General features: G+C 47.0%; 1 protein-coding gene across 4 annotated transcripts in view; it reads left to right on the forward strand.

Annotated features, from left to right (window-relative positions):
- PLCL2 (phospholipase C like 2) overlaps window positions 1-21,173 on the forward strand; it is a 162,191-nt gene that overhangs the window by 84,456 nt on the left and 56,562 nt on the right. For all 4 annotated transcript variants that reach the window (XM_014585091.2, XM_027769171.1, XM_014585090.2 and 1 more), the window contains exon 2: window positions 18,925-21,146. In XM_014585091.2, the coding sequence (XP_014440577.1) occupies window positions 18,976-21,146 (2,171 nt within the window). In that variant the 5' untranslated portion in view covers window positions 18,925-18,975. The remainder of the gene's footprint in view (window positions 1-18,924; window positions 21,147-21,173) is intronic.

A 21,173-nucleotide genomic window follows, 5' to 3' on the forward strand; every position in this document is an offset into this window, starting at 1 on the left:
AACGCCCCCTATAGCAAAAACCTCTCCAAAAAAAAAAAAATTAAAAAAAAAAAGCAAGCTAGGCGAGGATGATGATGATGGTAACAGTGGTAGTAATGTCAGCCACAGGAACTTTCCCGAATCTTTACCAAGGGCACCGAGGCCTTCAGTCCGCATTTCTACGTTAGCGTGCGTAATCCTCGACGGCAGCACAAGGAACCACCCCTGAGGTCGCGCCCGTGTCTCAGGCGTAGTTACCCAGGATGTGGGGTGCGGCAGTCAGACCAGCACCCGGGATGCTCTGGGAAGGGCTCCCCGAGCTCGCTCGTCACGACTGCCTTTTCCTGCAGCAGTCACGTGCGCTGTGGGAGCATCAGCCATCAGCACACCCACTTCCCATCGTCAGAGAACCAAGTGTTTGTAAACCCCCACGGAGCTCGTACAAGGCAGCGTTTTGTAGTGTTTACCATTTGGATCCATGGGATTAACTTGGGGGAGAATTTCCGGGGAGCTCCTTTTCCACCGACTGGTAATTCCAGTCCCTAAGCCCTGAGCGCTTGCAGCGTGAGTCTGGGGAAGCCGCCTCTGTGGCCCTTCCGCACGTGTCAGCTCGTCCCTGCCCGGCAGAACCCTGCAATCAACAGGGACGAGCCATTGCTCCCTAGCTTTGTAAAATTAGCAGCCGAGGTCGTGAGAGGTTCATTGACCTGCCCAAGGCTGCACAGCTGGTCACCGACAATCAGGAGTGACAACTGAGATCTGGTGGGCAGAGTGGGTGGGACAGGGCCGTGGGAGGCCCGCAGAGCCAGCGCTTAGCAGCCATAACTCTGAGCACTAAGTCGCCTGGGGTCCAGCTAGAAAAACGGTGTTTAAAACCAGCAGAGAGAGTCACATTTAGGGAATTGCTGTGAGAGAACCCAGAGGACAGATGGTATTTCTGAAGCTGCCCAGAGGTTCTCCGCAGCAGAGGAGAAACCTGTCCACACCACAGGATGAAGAGACAGGAAGCAGGAGGTGACCCCACACCCAGAGGCCACAGGAACCTCGGAGAGAACTCAGTCTCTGCTCCAGACACAGCGAGAGGAGGAGGAAAACCGCCCGATGTGGCCCTTCCCCCGGCCCTGTCTTCCTGCTGCCAGGGCTTCATGGGGGTCTGGAGTGGACTTCCAGCTGACTCGGGCCTGAGAAGTCTGCCGGGCGGCCAGCCCTTGGCCATACAGAGCCAAGCACAGGAAGAAGAGGAACCGATCGGCCTGGGCAATCGATTTCTTGAAATAGGGTCATAGATCCTACTCACAGAGATGAGAACTCGAGTGCCCACGCTGGCAAGTGCCTTTGCATAATGAAGTGACTCAACCAAGTCTCGCTCGCCTCCCTTTTCCATGAGAACAACTGCAGTTAAGGCTGGCAGTAGCCCCATGTGGCTTGAAAGACGTGGGTCTGTGACAGGTGAGCTGACTGCAGAGAGAGCTACAGCACCGGACATGTAGAGTTCGTTTCCCCTTATTCCTGGTCTTACGTTATTTTTAAAAGCCCTGGGTCTCAAGTTTTCATCTGATTAAATTAAAAACCGCTCTACAGTAATGCTTTCTAAGCACAACTAAATTACTTAAAAAACAAATTTATAATTGGAATAAAACGTTGTTCAGCTCAAACTCTAGCTCTTTCTAGAGGACAAAATGTGATTTTTGCGTTGCCATTGTAATTTCCAGTAAACCCAAGTGAATTTTACATCATTTGGGGGTTGGGGAGGGGAGAGATACATCAAGTTAGATTACACGTGAAAACTTCTTGCTTACCTACTTTGTAGATGCATTTATTAAGTGCCACGCAGCTCTGCAAGCTGACAAGAGATTTTCTACCTTGGACAGTTGAACCGTGAAGTGACTGCAGGACAGAGGAGAGTCCTAGACTGTTGGTGGCCACATGGCGGTCACAGGATCATATGTGGGGAACACGTTCATGTTTTGACTTACTATGAGAGCTCTCATGTACATGCCTATGAGTAGGGCCGGAGGGTAGGATGTGACGGGCATGACTTGGTCCAGGAAAACTCATCAGTCATTCGTTACGGTCAATGGGAGCAGCCCGGCCATCCGTTTCTTCACTCTGCCTGGCCCCTCACTTCCTCACTTCAGCTTTGAGAACTCACACATGTCCCTCCACATCCCCCTTCTAACAAGGGCACCCACTTTGTGAAGGGCTTTCCTACCACGGCCTGTTCTGCACCGTGCTTATACACTCTGCATCATCACATCCCAGCAGAGCCTGGTCCCTATGTGTGTCCCCTTCCCATTTGTGACTGTCCAAGCAAGATCACCAGGAGGTACACAGAGAGAGGCATGAGCTGAGAATGTTCTGCACTGTGCTTATACACTCTGCATCATCAGAGCCTGGTCCCTATGTGTGTCCCCTTCCCATTTGTGACTGTCCAAGCAAGATCACCAGGAGGTACACAGAGAGAGGCATGAGCTGAGAATGGAGTCGGAATTACCACGGCCCACAGTGTGTGGTGAACCCGAGCTCCACCTCCTGACCCTGCAAGGCTTCACCCCATGGGAGCCATGAGAGAGCAGAACTCAGTCCAGCTAAGCAGATGGTCACATTGTGTTCCCTTCAAGACTCATGCCAAGGGTTACATGGCTACAGTCCCACATGGCCGATCACAGTTCAAGTCCCAGACCCAGTGGCTTAAAACTCACACTGGGCACGAGTGCGTGCATGCTCAAAATCCCAAGAGGAGAATGGAGGAGAAGGGATTGCAGCATTACCATCCCTGGGGTGGGAGATGGTTTCTCACTTTCTGTCTGTTTCTCTCTCTCTCCGGCAAAGGCATGTTCCCTATAGCAAAAATTCTCTCTCTCTCTAAAAAAAGACCCATGCCAGTCAGAAGCTGGGCAAAGACTCCGTTTTGTCAGGCAGTTTAGGGAGTGGTTTAAGGGCCCACAGCCATAAAGGTTTAGGCCGTCAGGCCCAGGGGTACTCATGGCTACCTGTTCACCCGGTTCAAGGCAGCAAGGTTACACTGGACCTCACAAGGACAGAGACATGGGCTTCTGGCCCTGTGAGGGGCTGTCAGACTGGACAAGGTGAGGCCGGCACATTGCCAGTATCCAGACTGACCGGAACTTGCAGCCCCCTGCTGGCCGGGGTGAGAAGACTTTCTGTAGCTGAGATTACCCTTTGTATCTGGATTTCCAGTGCCTGGCACTTAGAAAGGGCTCAATGCATTATTAATAAGGCCACTTTCAAGTAGGGCGGCCATTCATTTCCTTTTTCCCAGGACTGCTGCAGCGGGGGTGTCACTACCGTGGGGATACAGTCTACCGGTGGCTGGTGGTTCCAGCCGTCGCTGCAGGACCTGGGGACCTGGGGACCTTACATGTTCCTCCTCTCGTTGGAGCCTTTGGTTGGGGCACCACCTCACCCCCAGTGCTCTCTCTCTGCAAAGGTCTCCCTCTGAGAAGCTTTGACTTGAGAGAGTCGGTGCGGAGTGGCAAACGGACTAAGGGCAGCTTCGAAACTCAGGAGTCGAAGCCCTGATTAGAAGTGGTCGTTGGTATGGCAACCTGATTCTTGGAGTAAAGATGGCATCCCACTTAATAAGGGGATTCGCTGATTGGTTTGCAGGAAGGCTCAGAATCAGTCCTTGTTTTTACTTCCGGATAACTTAAATGAAGTAAAATGCAGTGTATTAAATACGATGTTTGAAGTTTACATTATAATACTATGGTACCTTATATGAGCCTTCTTTTTTCTTTTTTTATTTTTTTTCCATTCTACCAGCATCCTGAAGTGTATTAACACAAAGCCCTTCCACTTCTAACTTCAGAACTGAAGTGTATAGTGAGTTCTTGGCAGGACTGCCTGAGTTTGGTTTCATTGTCGATTCAGAGTGATGTGGAGACTATGTACTGTAGGGACCAATACATCCATGGGTGATGGGGGGTGGTGCTGGTCCCAGGGCACCCCATTTCCTCCACCATGAAGCAGCCACACAGCCGTAGGGTTCTGGGGTTCACACTCCCATGAGAATCCAATACACTGATCCAGCAGGAGGTGGAGCCCAGGCAGCAGGTGAGCCATGGGGAGCAGCTGCAAACATGCATCTTATATGAGCCTTCTTTTTTATTTTTTTATTTTTTTTCCATTCTACCAGCATCCTGAAGTGTATTAACACAAAGCCCTTCCACTTCTAACTTCAGAACTGAAGTGTATAGTGAGTTCTTGGCAGGACTGCCTGAGTTTGGTTTCATTGTCGATTCAGAGTGATGTGGAGACTATGTACTGTAGGGACCAATACATCCATGGGTGATGGGGGTGGTGCTGGTCCCAGGGCACCCCATTTCCTCCACCATGAAGCAGCCACACAGCCGTAGGGTTCTGGGGTTCACACTCCCATGAGAATCCAATACACTGATCCAGCAGGAGGTGGAGCCCAGGCAGCAGGTGAGCCATGGGGAGCAGCTGCAAACATGGATGAAACCTCCCTAGCTCGCCTGCCACCTCTCCTGCAGTGCTGCCCACAGCCAGTCCACCACTGTCCCCCAACAGGCCACAGAGCAGCACCATTCTGCAGCCCCACGGGCTGGGGACTCCTGATTTAAGATACGAACCACGTTCATGATGCTGTGTTTAGGATGAACCTTGTACCTGCTACATGGACTTCATCGCACCTTCTCTGCTGATGGTCTGTCTCCGTCGTGGGGATTTAAAGCAACGAGGGCTGGAAACAGCGACACGATATTCACCGAAGCGGCGGGAACGCCTCAGTCACCGGCAGCACATGCCATTTCAGATGCACTAATGATGAGATTTCGCTGGTTTTTCAAACTGCTTTTCATTTGAGTTTGACGAGCTCATTAATTTGGAAGGGACTTGTGGTTTTAAAAAGGCATCGAGCGATTCAGGGACATGGCAGAACTGGACCTTCTGCCATCCAAATTGGCACTGCTGTTCCGTAGATGCCCCAGATGAAGTGCTCGGATCCCCTGGAGTGCTGCCATGCACATGCTGGCACTCTTACTGAGTTCTTAACCTGCGCGGCTTTTAGTGAAGAAAAGGAAGAGTGGGGCTTACCATGGGCCTGACAAAGCCAGGCTCATACTGTCGCTCTAAACCCAGTGTTTGGGTGTCAGGAAAGTCAGGGCCCATTTTTGCATAGAAAAACAGAAAACTGCATCATGGCTTTCCCGACAACCCAAGAGAGACAGAGACTCTGAGCACATGTCTCACATCAGCAGGTGCTCACGTCACGGACTCCCTTCTTCGTATGGAACACCTCTAAGTAGAAAAGCAGTGGATTTGGAACTTACTGTAATTTTTAAAGGTTTGAATTACAATAATGTCTGCTACAACATTCCGAGATTATTGTAACTGAAAATGAGTCCTCAAGTATGCAGATTTCTATCTGTGTTTGAAATAGTGATCTTTCACACGGTAATCTTTGAATTCATTCATTCGTTCAAGTGGGTCAACCAACTGTATAATATTTAAACATCATATATCGTTCACCTCAGTTTTATTAGACTGTTAAGGCAGGCACAGAATAAACACCTATCTGAATGGGCTGGCTTCTCAAAGTTGTAGAACAAATGAGGCTTTTCCTATCTGTTGACCCCCTAGAGCCTGCAATGAGTTGTATTTGCACACCTGAGTGTTGGTGGTACTGTGCGTGTTTGCACTGCTGGGTCTGTGCCACAGGAGCTGTACCCCCTGTGCATGGTGACCTTGGGGGAGATGCTGACTCCTCTTCCACAGAGGCTGGCCAGCCTCACCCTGCAGCGTGTCTCCCAGAGTCTTCACCTGCTTCCCCTTATCCTCTCCTCAGGCCCCATGAGCTCCTTCAAATATGGCCGTCTGTCTCCCACCTCATTCTCTGTATTTACCGTTCCCTCTCGTTGTTCTTCCCCTCGTTCGCACTGTGCACCAGGATCCTTACAAAGTCACCCTTTGAAGAAGCTACTGGTGACCCTGTCCCTTCTTGCCTTCCCATGCTTTGCTTCTTCAGAGATGTGTTCTCTTTCTCCAGCATGGCCGACTTCCCTTCTTTACTGGGTGAATCGCTTCAGCCTAGGGCTCCAAGACACACCCTTTCCTTCTAACTACCAGTTCGTCTCCCTGGTTCCTTCTTCACAAAGTTATCTACACTCCATTCCTCAACCTCCTTTCTCTCCGGATCACCCACATGGCCCTCCAGCGTCAGCGAAGAACTCGACATTGCCAAATCTCAACATCCCTCTCTGACTTAATGTGAAAGAAAGCAGAGACATGAGGCACAGAGGAAGGAAGACGTAAGGTGCCAGATGGGAATCTGGCTGTATTCAGCAAGTGAAAGGAGAAAGAAGATACGTCACACCAACAGCAGCCACAGACTTGACCTGACACTACGGAACGGTCCGCTGGGAATGGCATTTTACGCTCTATGTGCTTTACCACGGTTAATCTGTTTGTGATTACTTTCCACTGTATTATGTGAAAACCTAATACGTGACGTCCTGGGTTTGAAACCACTGCGTTTCTAGCATTTTAGTTGGAGACTTTGAAAGGGGAGCCACGTTACTAAAATTGGAGTCCTTATTTTTTTCACTCATTAAATATAATCCTTTAAGTGGCGCATTGGATAACTCTTCGTATAGTGTGGCATTAGACTCAGTGCAGGAGTCGATGAGCAAATCGGTTTTTAAAAGTGCATTCTGCTCCTCAGAAGTGTCTGCTCTGGTTGGGGAAGGAAAATTCACCAATTGTACGAATACTTTCTGTCTGGGTGGGACTGGCTCTAAGCACAAAGACATTTAAGAGAAGAGAGAGTAGTCCCCATCAGGGCATTGCAGACGACTTCATGGTTGGCCTAGGGTTTCAGCCAGACCTTTAGGCTGGGCTAATTTGGTGACGTAAGGCGAGAACTGAGAACCAGGCAGTTGAGAAATAAGCATGGCCCCAGCAGGGGCTGATCAGCCTAGACGTTCTATCCCAGGAAGTGGTGATCTGATGGGAGGGTTTGTGTTCAGGGAGAGGTGGAAAATTAGGGGAACCCAAACTGCTGAGAAAGGTCTGGAAAGCCAAGTGGAGCAGTATGGGCTGCCTCCTGCATTCTGGGAGCTCCGACAGGAGGGGACAGCTTGTAGCAACAACACCGTGAGCTGAAGGGCTCTGGGGCCGGACAGACCTGGGTCTCCGTGCTGGGATCAGCTATTCTGTCTCTCGAACCCTCGATTCTCCCACTTGTAACATCAGGTGCGTACGCCTGCCTCCAGGTCACCCTGACAGTGAGGAAGATAGAGAACGTTTAGCCCAGTGCCTGCCACGTGGAAAGCACTCGATAACCGGGAGAAGTAAGACTTGTGCGCGAACATTTATGGTGATGGGAGGATGGTCTTTGAGTGTCGTGGGTGTTGCCACTCAAAGCAGGGGGATGGGGGACTTCCTGGGGGCGAGTCTGACGCCAAGTCTGCCTTGGAGTCCAGGCTTCTCTAGCTATTCCACTCTTCGAACCCAGCCTTCCAGCACCTCGCCTGTGCATCCTCGGTGTCTCTTCTCTCTGAACACATAGTGACTGTGACCTGTAAGCTCAAGTGATACGGAAAATGAATACGAAGGGCCAGCCCCTACACGGTGATTAAGGCGGCTGGAGCCACATGGCCCACCCCACAGTGCAAGTACTGGAAAAACACGCCAGGTGCTGGGGCCAGCAGATGGCATAGTGATTACATCACTGGACTCTCACCTGACTGACCTTGGTTCGAGTCCTGGAAATGGCAGCTTGAAACTCACACCCAGCGTGTATGCGTGCACGCCCCAAATTCCAAATTTTGAAGAAGGTCTTGTGGCGTGGCCATTCCCCTGGGGGTGATTTTTCCCTTTCTGTCTCTCCTTCTCTCTGTGTCTCTCTGGTGAGCATATGTTCCCTATAGCAAAAATCTCTTAAAAAAAGAAAGAGGAGCCAGTAGGTGGCATGGTGATTAATGGCACTGGATTCCCACATGGCCAGCTGCAGTTCGAGTCCCGGACCCAGTTGCTCACTTTCTCACTTCTTCTCTGTCTCTCTCTGTCTCTCTTTAATCGAACTGGAAAATAATGATAATAAATAAATAAAGTTAAATAAAATAATTCTTTGAAGAAAAAGAAAGAAAATAAGCATGCCAGGCACATGCCCAAAGTCTCAAAGGAGGGAGGAATGGAAGAGAAGGGATTGTGGCAAAATCATTCTCTGTGGGGGATGCTGTCTCTCTGTCTCTCCAGCAAGCATATGCACTCTCTGTGAAAACAAACAAGCGTGATTATAAATCCCTAGGCCAAAAGATTCAGACAATGGGATGGTAGACAGCTAGAGCCCACATGGCCGATTCTGCAGTTCGAGCCCGGACCCTGAAGCTTGAAAGTTCCACCAGGTGCATGTGGATGCATGCCCAGAAATCTCAAAGAGGAGCATGGAAGAGAAGAGACTAAGCGTAGCCACCCTCCCTGGTGGGTTCTTTCTCTCTCTCTCTCTGTCTCTCTAGCGTTGCACATGCCCTTTAACAAACTGTGTGTCCTAACAGAGTCTTCATGCCATGCTTCCTTCCCAGCTCCAGCCAGCCCTGAGTCATGGGCACTTGTGTGTTTGGCATACTCAAGGAGGTCTGCAGACTTGAACCAGGAATCTTCCCATGTGGGATTGCCTGGTACAGAATTGCATTTTACTGCTCCAGCACTGTCTGGCCCATATTATTTGATTTTGTTGTCGTTTCTCTTTTTTTTTTTTTTTTGAGAGAGAGGTTTTTGCTATAGAGTGTGTACGCTCGCCAGAAAGACAGAGAGAGACAGAGAGAGAGAAAGTGAGAAATCACCCCCGGAGGGATGGCCACGCCGCAGTCCTTTCTCCTCCATTCTCCTCTCAGGATCTTGGGCACGCACGCACACGTGCCCAACGTGAGTTTAAGCCACCAGGTCTAGGACTCGAACCGTGGTCAACTACATGGGAGTCCAGCAACATAGCCATTAATCCAACTGCTGGTCCCTGATTTTGTTGTTAAATGTGCTAGATAAAAATTTAATAGTCAAAGCTGAAAAATCTTAAATTGCGTCATCGATCTACCTGTCCTTGCACTATTAACTTTTTGCTATCTTGTATTCAAAAGCCTGCTCACACTGAAAGTTTTGAAAACTCATTTTTGAGATGGCTGATACAAAAGAAAGGTTATATAACCTGTCACCTTTACACTGAAGACACAATCACACAATTTCTGCTTTTTAAAAAATAAGCATACCTTACACGAACAGACATTTTGTTTAAGCTAAAGAATTGATTTGTTCTGTCTATCTGTTCATTCCAAAGCAATCATTGGTCTCACTGAGATTACCCGCTCACAGAAGGAGCTGCGGCTCTGACCGCCCCGTGCGGGTCCTGCCAGGGCTATCGATTCACAGGTTTACTTCTCCTTGGGGGAGATAAGACTAAGCCACGCAAGGCAATTAGGATGCTGAATAAGAGCCTAAGTGTTAAATTACAGGGCTGAGACTAGAAATGCCGTGTGCCTTAGAGAAGAGACAGCACTGAGGGCTGGCCGAGTGTGGGCTCATGAGTGGCTCAAAACTTAAAAGAATATTTTGCAAAAAGTGGAGTTCCCCTTCTGTATGACTCATTATTTTGTTTCTTGTCTTTCTAATCTAATTGTTCCCCTCTGGGCCCCCACTAATTTCATATGCAAATAAGCCATTGGATTAAAACGCCTCAGGAAGACATTCTTTTCCTACAAGACAAGATGGGAAGAGAATAATGAACAGGGTGATTGCCTAATAAGTTATCAGTGGGCAATTTTCTTTCACAGTTTACCTTCAAAATAGTTCTAGAATTATTCTGATCTTACTTCTCCATTAGCGGTGACGGGCATGGCCCCAGGTGACAGCTCTGCCTTTGTGCAGATGTTTCTCTTTGGAGGCTTTCCTTCTCACTCCAGACCACCCCTGGGTTGCCATACTTTTTTCTTCAACTGCAAGCAATGCCAGATTTAAGCATTTTTTTTTTAAATGAGAAAAATAAATTCTTACTCTGATGCTATCTTGAAATAGTGAACAGGGAATTATTAATTGAGAAGTGTCTTAGAATTGATCATACCTGTACCTAAGCCATCACAGTGTGTGATTCAACTTGCGTACCTTTTAAAATTCAGTACAATTTACTAGACAGTTATTAACAATTAAAGTTCTATAACCACATCTTGCGATAGCTCTGTATGGGAAGTCCGTACAACTCTAAGGTGCTAAGTAGGAAATTACCCATTCTTTTCCTACAAGACAAGATGGGAAGAGAATAATGAACAGGGTGATTGCCTAATAAGTTATCAGTGGGCAATTTTCTTTCACAGTTTACCTTCAAAATAGTTCTAGAATTATTCTGATCTTACTTCTCCATTAGCGGTGACGGGCATGGCCCCAGGTGACAGCTCTGCCTTTGTGCAGATGTTTCTCTTTGGAGGCTTTCCTTCTCACTCCAGACCACCCCTGGGTTGCCATACTTTTTTCTTCAACTGCAAGCAATGCCAGATTTAAGCATTTTTTTTAAATGAGAAAAATAAATTCTTACTCTGATGCTATCTTGAAATAGTGAACAGGGAATTATTAATTGAGAAGTGTCTTAGAATTGATCATACCTGTACCTAAGCCATCACAGTGTGTGATTCAACTTGCGTACCTTTTAAAATTCAGTACAATTTACTAGACAGTTATTAACAATTAAAGTTCTATAACCACATCTTGCGATAGCTCTGTATGGGAAGTCCGTACAACTCTAAGGTGCTAAGTAGGAAATTACCACGTACACAGATAAGAAACACTGACAGCTCTCACACCACATCGGGCCACTTATGTGTCATTATCATCGACCATAAATTAAAATCCATTAACATCAGTATTTTCACAGGAATGTGAAATATCACTGGTGTGATTTATACGAGCTCAGTGCTTACCATTAAGGTTTTCATTAATGTAGAAAACTGATCGATTTTATTGCAGTTTATATTGGACACGGATGTAGATTATGGTTTTGTAAATTTACTTTGAATAAATATTTCACTAGTAGTGAAGATGTTTTGCCAAGAGTGTTGTCATGAAGATAGTATTATATTCCATGGTGGCCCTTCAGTTTCACAATTAAAGACCCCATTGTTTTAATAGCAGGTATTACATCAAATGATTGGGAGCTATATTAAGCAGAAATTGGAAGCTTCTTTTCTTTGCGTGTGACAGTTTGGAACACTGTAGGGTTAGCTATGCTCGGAGTGCGAAGTGAAAGGAACCATCTGCATAATTCTAACCACAAAGTGCTTGAGCGAGGGCTTTGATTCTTTGTTAGACAAAAATATTATGGGGATTATGTGGATCATTGCTTCAAATGTGTACTTTTTGTATGTGAACACACGGTTAAATTATGCTTTTAAAGAAATTAATGAGATTGAAAATTAACACTTGAGAAATGGTTTACTTATCTGTCCTTCAGAGATGTGTGGACATGACCTTCTAAAACTTTGACAGTGCATCTATCTGTCTTTGACAATTCCCCAGTTTTTTAAAATTTTTTTAAGGTTTTTGCCTTAAGGTGTGAGCACTCACTGGAGAAAGAGACAGACAGACACAGTGAGAGGAAAAGTGAGAATCCCCCCCCCCCCCGGAGGGATGGACACTCTGCAATCCATTCTCCTCCCAGGATTTTGGGCACACACGCACACATGCCCGTAGTGATTTTGAAGCCTCCGGGTCCGGGACTTGAGCCGCAGTCGGCCGTGTGGGAGTCCAGTGATGTAACTGCTATGCCATTTGTCCCCCGCCCCCCACCCCTTGTATTTCTTAGGCATCGTATCCATTTGGTTGTACTCAAAGCTTGCATTAAGCGGTGGCTTCGGTTAAACCAGACCCAGAGGATGTAATGTTCTTTCCGTTTCTTCTGGGACGGGATTACCTTTCAACCACCGTGAGCGATCAGAGTATTACAGTTACACGTTACATGGGGATTTCTATCTGTTTTTCTTTCATGAAAAGAAAAAATAAGTCTCAGCCTGAAATGTCCCTACTCAACAGGGTCTAAGGTAGGGCATATTAATTCGGAGCAACATTTAAAGCCCTTTTCAAATATGAACAAATGTTATCATTGTAACAACTCTACAAGTAGGTACTGTAGATAGCACATAAGCGGTAGGCGCTATGGTGCTGTCTGTTGTGTGGGGGAAACTGAGGCACAGAGGCCCTGCAGTGCTAGCTCACACCTGTGGCCCATACCCATAGTTTTTCTGTGGGTGATTCCTAAACTAGAAAGTTTATAAATGATTGGATTATTCGTTCTCCTGGTAAAGAAAACCATTTCATAGCTGTACGTGGAGTTCTTTCTATGATCGATTTTGCTGTTTTATTAATAAAATTATATTACATCTGTAAATGATGTACTTTCCTGTCTCTCAGTATGTCACTTGTTTCTGGGTAGCCTTAAATTTTTATTTACGACTTTGTGACCACATTTATCCTTTGCCTTTTATTTGTTTGTTTTCCCAGAGGGCATGCACACTGTAGGGGTGAAGGGTGAGGAGGGAGCACCCTCCTGGAGTGTAGTCATGCTGTAATCCCTTTTCTATCTCCCTCTTCCTGGATTCCCTTGTCTTCCATTTCTCCTTCCTTTTGGGACTTTGAGCATGCATAGATACACACCTGGTATGATTCTCAAGCCGTTGGGTCTGGGACTCAAACTACACAGTCGGCTATGTGGGATCCAGCCGCCTTAACCACCACGCCACAGACTTGCCCATATTCTTTGCCTGTACTCTAACACATAAGGCTAAGATTCTTTCTCAGGAAGGGATCATCTTTTTCTTTGCCTTCTAAAGCGTGTTAATAAGGCCATCATTCTAAATTTCTTAGAGGAAAGAGGACGGGTTTAGGTATCACTTTCAGAATCTGATCACTCTCTTATGGAGCCTTGAAACTTGCCTGTGATCCCTCAAAGACTGTCATCTAGGTTAGGGACATCTTTGTCTTTGAAAGAACAAGGACATTTAGAAACTACAGTTCTTTAAAGGAAAATAACTTTTCCCAGTAAATTATTGTATTTCTCATAGGTAGTATATTTGCAGTCTGGTGGTCTAGGAGATGATATGTGATTAGGTGTAAGTGGATCATCCATAATTCCATCTAAACTATAGTTCTTATTTGTGCTTCTCTGGATATAACTTTATTTTTTTTCCCTCCAGCTGCCTTAAAGCTTTTCTTGTTATATTTGACTTTTAGCATTTTACTAGATGTGTGTTTGTGTGTGTGTGTGTGTATGTATGTTTGTGTGTTTGACTCTGCTTGAACTTCTTGAATCTAATTTTGGAAAATTCTAGGATACTATCTCTTCAAATATTTCTTCCACCCTGTTCTCTCTTTCTCTTTTCCTACTGGGACTCCATTTTTACATATGTTAAAGACAAATGCTCTGTTAAGTGTTTTTCCTCCCTTTTGTCTCTGTGTTTTAATTTGGATAATTTCTATTGACTTATCTCCAGTTCGCCGAGTCCTTCCTTTACGGTGTTTAGTTTGCTTATTAGCCCATCAAGGAATTCTTCATCTCTGATATTGTGAATTTTTTTCAAAATAGCATTTCCACTGGATTTTCTTTTTAATTTACCGAGAGAGAGCGAGAGCGAGAGCGAGCGAGAGAGAAAGAGAGAGAGAGAAAGATAGAGGCATCTTTGTACCACTGTAGCTGGCCTGGACTGTTTTTTCAAATTTCCATCTTTCTGTGGAAATATACCCATCTGATCATGCACATTGTTCACTTTTTCCACTTGCTCCTTTAGCATATTAATTATAATTGTTTTAAAGTCCCCATCTATTAGTTTCAATGTCGGAGTCACTTCTGAATTTGGCTCAACTGATTGCTTTATCTCTTGACAGGTTTTTTTTTTTTTCCTTACCTTTTATTGTGTGTTTATATGTGTCACGATTTTTATAAAATGCTACACATTATCTTTTAATAAAGACTAGGGTAAATAATGTTCAGTCTCAGAAATGGGCATTCCTCTTCTTCTAAGTAATCAGTGTTGGAGGAAACTGAATCAGTCTACCCAGCAATTGAGCCAGGTTTGGATTTTGAGTTGCCATTGTTATCTTTAGTGCACCACTGACTTCAAGTCCTCCACTGGTGGACCACTGTTACCTGGTATTTAGGGTGGGAGTTAGGATACTAGAGGGTTTGTTCAGAGTTTCTGCTCTTCCCTCAGCTTTCACCTTTTGTCAGAGAGGTGTCTCTTGGCATGCTCTTGCCCCTGCTCTAATGGTAGACTGCTTGCCTCTCCATGCTGGCTTCTGGTAGAGTCAGGAGTCTTGATTGTCCTGGATCAGCGTCAGTCCGATGTGGCAGGAGTCACCACTACGCGCCTGTGCACAGGAGAGGAGCTCCTTCTCCTGGTCCGCTTCCACCCTTCTCAGAAGTGCCCAGGAAGAAGACTTGACTTACAGATACATGCCAACTCTTCCTGGGTGGAGGCTCCCAGTTACCTAAATAGATATACGAACCCACACTTGACCTCTCGGAATTGTTTAAAGTTGCATCTGCCTCTACGGTGGCTCCTCTTCCTCCCATGCTCTACCAAACCTGAAACAGCTTCTGTGTCATGCTTTCCTTGGAAGGGCATGTCACTCTGGAATTTGATTCCCTTGTCTCGGGACCGCAGCTCTCTGATGGTACAAAAAATTATGATTCCATAGCTCATCGGCCTGTTAGGGTGGGAGAGACTTTTTCTTTCGGCTTTCTGTACTCTAAGTCACCATCTGAACTACACTCGCTCCTACTCCACGACTTCTAAGTTACCATAGGTTCCCAAGCCATTGTCAGATCCGTGCCCTCATAGACTCCCAGCCAGACTTGAGGGGGCGAGCTTTCAGAGTACAGTGGAAGGTGTCGCATGAGAGCGGAACCTGCTGTGTCCATGGATGTACGTCCTGTTACCTGGAGCAAAGGGTCCTTCCACATGAGCATGAGGCAGCGCCGACTGTACCTAGTCTTTTCTTTCTTTTTTTAACTTATTTTACTTTTTTTCAAGTCCTCTTACTTTTTAAAATGTCCTTCAGAGTGACCGTTTTGCTCCAAATCCTCCTTTTCATTTTTGCTCCCGTCGGAGAGTACATCAAAGTTTTAAAGATGTGTGGAAAAGCTCACAAGGTAGCCCTGATGTGCCCGGCATGGCTTATCTCTCCAGCCCAGAGTTATTACTGAGCTGAAGAAAGGGCGAGCCTTGCTGAGCGGGTGTAATAGACCTCAGGTTGCTCCTTGGGTTGTTTTGTTTTGTAAAAAAAACCGGTAACCCAGTGTTTCTTAACTCTCTTTAATTCTAGATCCACTTCAGCAAACATGAAACTCCCATCCCTTTCTTTAACATTATTTATAATCCAATTAAACAACTTGATTCACAACAAACCACAGGGGTAAATGGCTGCTTTCTTTCCAGAACTCCATCCCATTTGTTAGGTCTCCTGACACCAGAACCAGTGCCTCCCCGTGGTTTGCCAGGGGATTGAAGCTATAGATATCGATGCCTCATTTTCTCATGGTGTTCATGAGAAAGCAACAGAAAATGGAACCAAATCCGTTTTCAGACTCAGGAGAAATGCAGTAGGAGACAGGACTCGGTTTTCTCCCAGCGGGGCATCAGCCGTGTGCTGGTAGACAGGGTTCCAACCCTCCTCCGGAGCCCAGTCCACTGGGTCGGTCAGCTCTCGGTGGCCAGCAGAGGCGAGGAGGCCCACCGGTCTGTTACCTCGTCTCAGACTGGGCATGTATGAGATTGCCTGTGCTCGTTTATGAAATCGCCCCTTTTCTTCCGTGTCCCAGCTGGGGATTGTAGGAGCTTCGTGTTTTTAGTGACAGCCTTCTGTTAAATGAAGTAAGCCACGCGGGCCAGCTGATGGTCGTTAGGGTGCCAGATCCTACACAGCCAGCCGACTGCGCAGTTCGAGTCCTGGACCCAGCAGCTTGAAAAACATACCAGGCATGTGTGCATGCGTGCCCAAACTCCCAAAAGGAGGGAGGGAGAAAGGCACTTGAAGGGTTGCAGCATGACCACCCCCTGTGAGTGGTGCTTTCTCACTTTCCTGTGTTTTCTCTGTCTCTTTCTGGTGAGTGCATGCACCTTCTAACAACAAAAAAAAAAGAATCAGCTCTGTTAGAAATAGAGATGTTTTTCCATAGGATTCTGTATGGCCATTTCCATTTTTAATGCTAAATATGATTTTTAGGAACATTTTTATTCTTTCAGAATTTGCAGGAAAGTTCCCTCTTTCTAGTTGATTCTTTACGTAAAATCATTCCTGGTGCCCCAATCCCTTCTCTCCATTCTCCTCTCAGGATCTTGGGCGTGCATGTACATGCACCTGATGTGAGTTTCAGGCCCCTGGGTCCAAGACTCGAACTATGGAGTTGGCTCTATGGGATCCAGCACCTTAACCTCTGTGCCACCTGCTGGCCCTATTTATACTGTTTTTAAGGTGTTTTGAGGTCCTTTATCTCAGGAGAAGCCTCCGTTCTCCGCCCTCTGGTTTTAGATGGTCTGTGCATGTAAGTAATGTGCACTGAGTGTCCGTAGTCTAAGCTCTGTATGGACTGCACATCTAGGCTGCATAGCTTTTACTTCTAGGCACTCAGACTAACTTGCCTTACGAGTCAGCACAGACACTGGCTCATAGTTCTGCTGCTGACCAGCTGCTGACCTTAAGCAAGCATAGGCGATCCCTGACGTAACGGTAATTTAACTCAACAGCTTTTTGACTTTAGTGTGAAACCTTTGCAATTCCAACACACTTTGCAATTCCAACACAGGGCAGGATGTGAGAGCGTGAGTGTGCATCAACCTACTTTGCTATTCGGCCCTTTCCCCTAATAACAAAGACACCTGTGAATTTGAAATGTATCATTTGTAATAAATTAGAAAGTGGTTGTTATAATGACAGAATAAAAGATTACAATGGTGGGAAAACACTACATATTTCTAACGGATCAATAGATAAACATCTCCATTTATCTCTGTGGCTTTTTACTCGTGGCACCTTTGAGATACAATTTATAAAGATGATAAAATTTCCTTACTGAGTAAGTAGGTTGTCATTATTAAAGATAAATGTAGCTTTTTAAAAGTAAAGACATTTTTCATTCTGAAAAATAGAATGTGTATGCGTTTGCTTCATGCCCTTATGCATGACCGATTACAAATTTAATTTCATGCCAACTCACTTGAATAAATAGAATACAATCTCTGCTTTAGGAATTTGGAACGGCTATAATCCAACGTATCTGCAGGTGCAATTGCCACAGTTTTATATGGGTTTGTGCTTTGTTGTTCTGAGGCGAGAGCCGTAAAGAAATACTCTGCCTCCTGGCTTTTGTGTCTTATCTTGGCACTGACATCACAAAAACCTCCGTGGTTCATTTTGAAACTCTGAGAGCAACGACACCCGTATGATTTAAAGTTTTAAGTTTAATTACATTCTGCAAATTGCTTTTGTAAGTGTAGGTAGTCAAAAAGTAAAAGTGCCTTCAAATTTCAGACATAGAGAATAGCATAATAGGTTTTGAAAATATAGAGAGGATTTTATTCAGAATAGATTCTATCCAGAGCAGGAAGATTAGAATTGCCTTTGTATATTTTGGCATACTCTTTCATTTATTGCCATGAAAGTCCTATCACCCCAACTCCATTCCTCACTCATGGATGTAATAACTTCCTAAAAATGTATCATACATTTCGTATGTCTCCCGGAAGGCAATATTGTGTTTTAGGTTAAAATTGTTCAAGATGTTTTGAGATCTCTCTCTCTCTCTTTCTTCCCTCCCTCCCCCAGATAATAAAGGCATCCACACAGGGAAAGACATTAATGCACATGTACCAGCCCTGAGGACGAGACGTTACGTTACGTGGGAGGTTGAGGAGTGCTTTACTGTCGATGCAGACCTCCTTAGAAATGGGTACCACCTGACATTCTCCCCTTGGCAGTATTAGGAATCTCTTAATACTGAAAGTCTTTAGGGCATCATTGTTCTAAGCATCAGCTTGGCTCATAGTAGTAGGTTTTTAATCAAGTCATCTCTAGAATTTTAGAAGCACCTACAGCTAAAATCTAGACCTTCCTTGCAGACTTAACACAGCTGCAATGGTGAAACTCTATCTACGGGGTTCAGGACATGACTGATCTGTTATGAAACTCTGCAGAGCCGGGGATGTCTGCAGGGACCTAGAACCTACCCCTCTCACACACTTTCAATGTTGACGCTTACCTGTTTCTGAGCGTTTGGCAGATGATTTTCTAGAAAGTACCCGGACATCTTAGTGAGCCCAAGTGGTCAGGAAATGGTTTCCGAACTTTAGTGTACATACCCCTCACGTGGGGTGTGCCCACAACGCCAATTCCTGGGCATCACCCCAGAGACTTGATTTCATGGGCCTCGGAATCTGCATTTAGCCGATTCTGAGTTCCGAGGGGGAGGTCTCAGGGCGACCCTTTGGGAACCCTGATTGGGAGCAGGGCTTGCTTCCTGGAGGGACAAGCTGTGTGACACACAGACGTTGCGCTCAGAAGGGACCTGTGCTTGACCGCGAGTCCCTGTCACCGTCTTGAAATTCTTAGTGCTCTGTGAGCATGGTGTCTTCATTTCTTCCTAGGCCCTGCAAATGGTGTAGCCAGGGGCATGGACCAGGTTTTATTCTACATCCCTGAATCCGTGTTTCTTAGCAGATGCGAATTGCAGTTACTCGATAATCAATTCTTCCTCTCCCTATGAGGCTGTACGCCCCAAGGCCACTTCTGAGCTTCGAGAGGGATGAGTCTCATTCACGCAAGACCCAGAATGGACAATCCTAATAGTGCGGTTTGTTTTGATTCCTAGTCCTGAACATCACCAAAGCCTGAATGGATGTCACGTTAACACACTTTCCTTCTTCCTCCCAGGATGGTACGAAACAGAAACGTGAGCGCAAGAAGACGGTCTCGTTCAGCAGCATGCCGACGGAGAAGAAGATCAGCAGTGCGAGCGACTGCATCAACTCCATGGTGGAGGGCTCCGAGCTCAAGAAGGTCCGCTCCAACTCCAGAATCTACCACCGCTATTTCCTCCTGGACGCCGACATGCAGAGCCTGAGGTGGGAGCCGTCCAAGAAGGATTCCGAGAAAGCCAAGATCGATATAAAGTCCATCAAGGAGGTGAGAACAGGGAAAAACACCGACATATTCCGCAGCAATGGCGTTTCCGACCAGATCTCTGAAGACTGCGCGTTCTCCGTCATCCACGGAGAGAATTACGAGTCCCTTGACTTGGTGGCCAACTCTGCAGATGTGGCGAACATCTGGGTGACGGGGCTGCGGTACCTCATTTCTTACGGGAAACATACCCTTGATATGCTAGAGAGCAGCCAGGACAACATGAGGACTTCCTGGGTCTCACAAATGTTTGGGGAGCTCGATGCAGATGGCCTGGGCCACATAACCCTGTGTAGTGCTGTGCAGTGTCTCCGCGACCTCAACCCCGGGCTGAAAACGAGCAAAATCGAGCTGAAGTTCAAAGAGCTGCACAAATCAAAGGACAAAGCTGGTACCGAAGTCACCAAGGAAGAATTTATTGAGGTTTTTCATGAGCTTTGTACAAGACCTGAGATTTATTTCCTTTTAGTTCAGTTCTCAAGCAATAAAGAATTCCTTGATACCAAGGACCTTATGATGTTCCTCGAGGCGGAACAGGGTGTGGCGCACATCAATGAGGAAATAAGCCTTGAAATTATTCACAAATATGAGCCATCCAAGGAGGGTCAGGAAAAGGGCTGGCTCTCCATAGACGGGTTCACTAACTACCTTATGTCGCCTGACTGCTACATCTTCGACCCGGAGCATAAGAAGGTCTGCCAGGACATGAAGCAGCCTCTGTCTCACTACTTTATAAACTCCTCTCATAACACCTACCTGATAGAGGATCAGTTCCGGGGCCCCTCTGACATCACAGGGTACATCCGCGCTCTGAAGATGGGCTGCCGGAGCGTCGAGCTGGACGTGTGGGACGGGCCGGACAATGAGCCCGTGATTTACACGGGCCACACCATGACCTCCCAGATCGTCTTCCGCAGCGTCATCGACATCATTAACAAGTACGCCTTCTTCGCCTCCGAGTACCCTCTCATCTTGTGTCTGGAGAACCACTGCTCCATTAAGCAGCAGAAGGTGATGGTTCAGCACATGAAGAAAATTCTCGGGGACAAGCTCTACACCACGTCACCCAACGTCGAGGACTCTTACCTGCCGTCCCCCGATGTCCTGAAAGGGAAAATACTCATCAAAGCCAAGAAGCTGTCCTCGAACTGCTCCGGAGTAGAAGGGGACGTGACCGACGAAGACGAGGGCGCGGAGATGTCCCAGAGGATGGGGAAGGAGAGCCCCGAGCAGGCCACCGGCGTGCCCGTGAAGCGCTTCCAGCTGTGCAAGGAGCTGTCGGAGCTGGTGAGCATCTGCAAGTCCGTGCAGTTCAAGGAGTTCCAGGTGTCCTTCCAGGTGCAGAAGTACTGGGAGGTCTGCTCCTTCAACGAGGTGCTCGCCAACAAGTACGCCAACGAGAACCCCGGGGACTTCGTCAACTACAACAAGCGCTTCCTGGCCAGGGTCTTCCCCAGCCCCATGAGGATCGACTCCAGCAACATGAACCCGCAGGACTTCTGGAAGTGCGGCTGCCAGATCGTGGCCATGAACTTCCAGACGCCCGGGCTGATGATGGACCTGAACATCGGCTGGTTCCGGCAGAACGGGAACTGCGGCTACGTCCTGCGGCCGGCCATCATGAGGGAGGAGGTGTCCTTCTTCAGCGCCAACACCAAGGACTCCGTGCCGGGGGTCTCGCCGCAGCTCCTGCACATCAAAATCATCAGCGGGCAGAACTTCCCCAAGCCCAAAGGCTCGGGTGCCAAAGGCGACGTGGTGGACCCTTACGTCTACGTGGAGATCCACGGCATCCCTGCGGACTGCGCAGAGCAGAGGACGAAAACGGTGCACCAGAACGGGGACGCGCCCATCTTCGACGAGAGCTTCGAGTTCCAGATCAATCTCCCGGAGCTGGCCATGGTGCGCTTCGTGGTGCTGGACGACGACTACATCGGGGACGAGTTCATCGGCCAGTACACCATCCCCTGCGAGTGTCTGCAGAACGGCTACCCGCCCAG

Source organism: Tupaia chinensis, unplaced genomic scaffold (assembly GCF_000334495.1).
Source record: "Tupaia chinensis unplaced genomic scaffold, TupChi_1.0 Scaffold148822_2, whole genome shotgun sequence".
In the NCBI taxonomy this organism is placed as follows: Eukaryota; Metazoa; Chordata; class Mammalia; order Scandentia; family Tupaiidae; genus Tupaia; species Tupaia belangeri.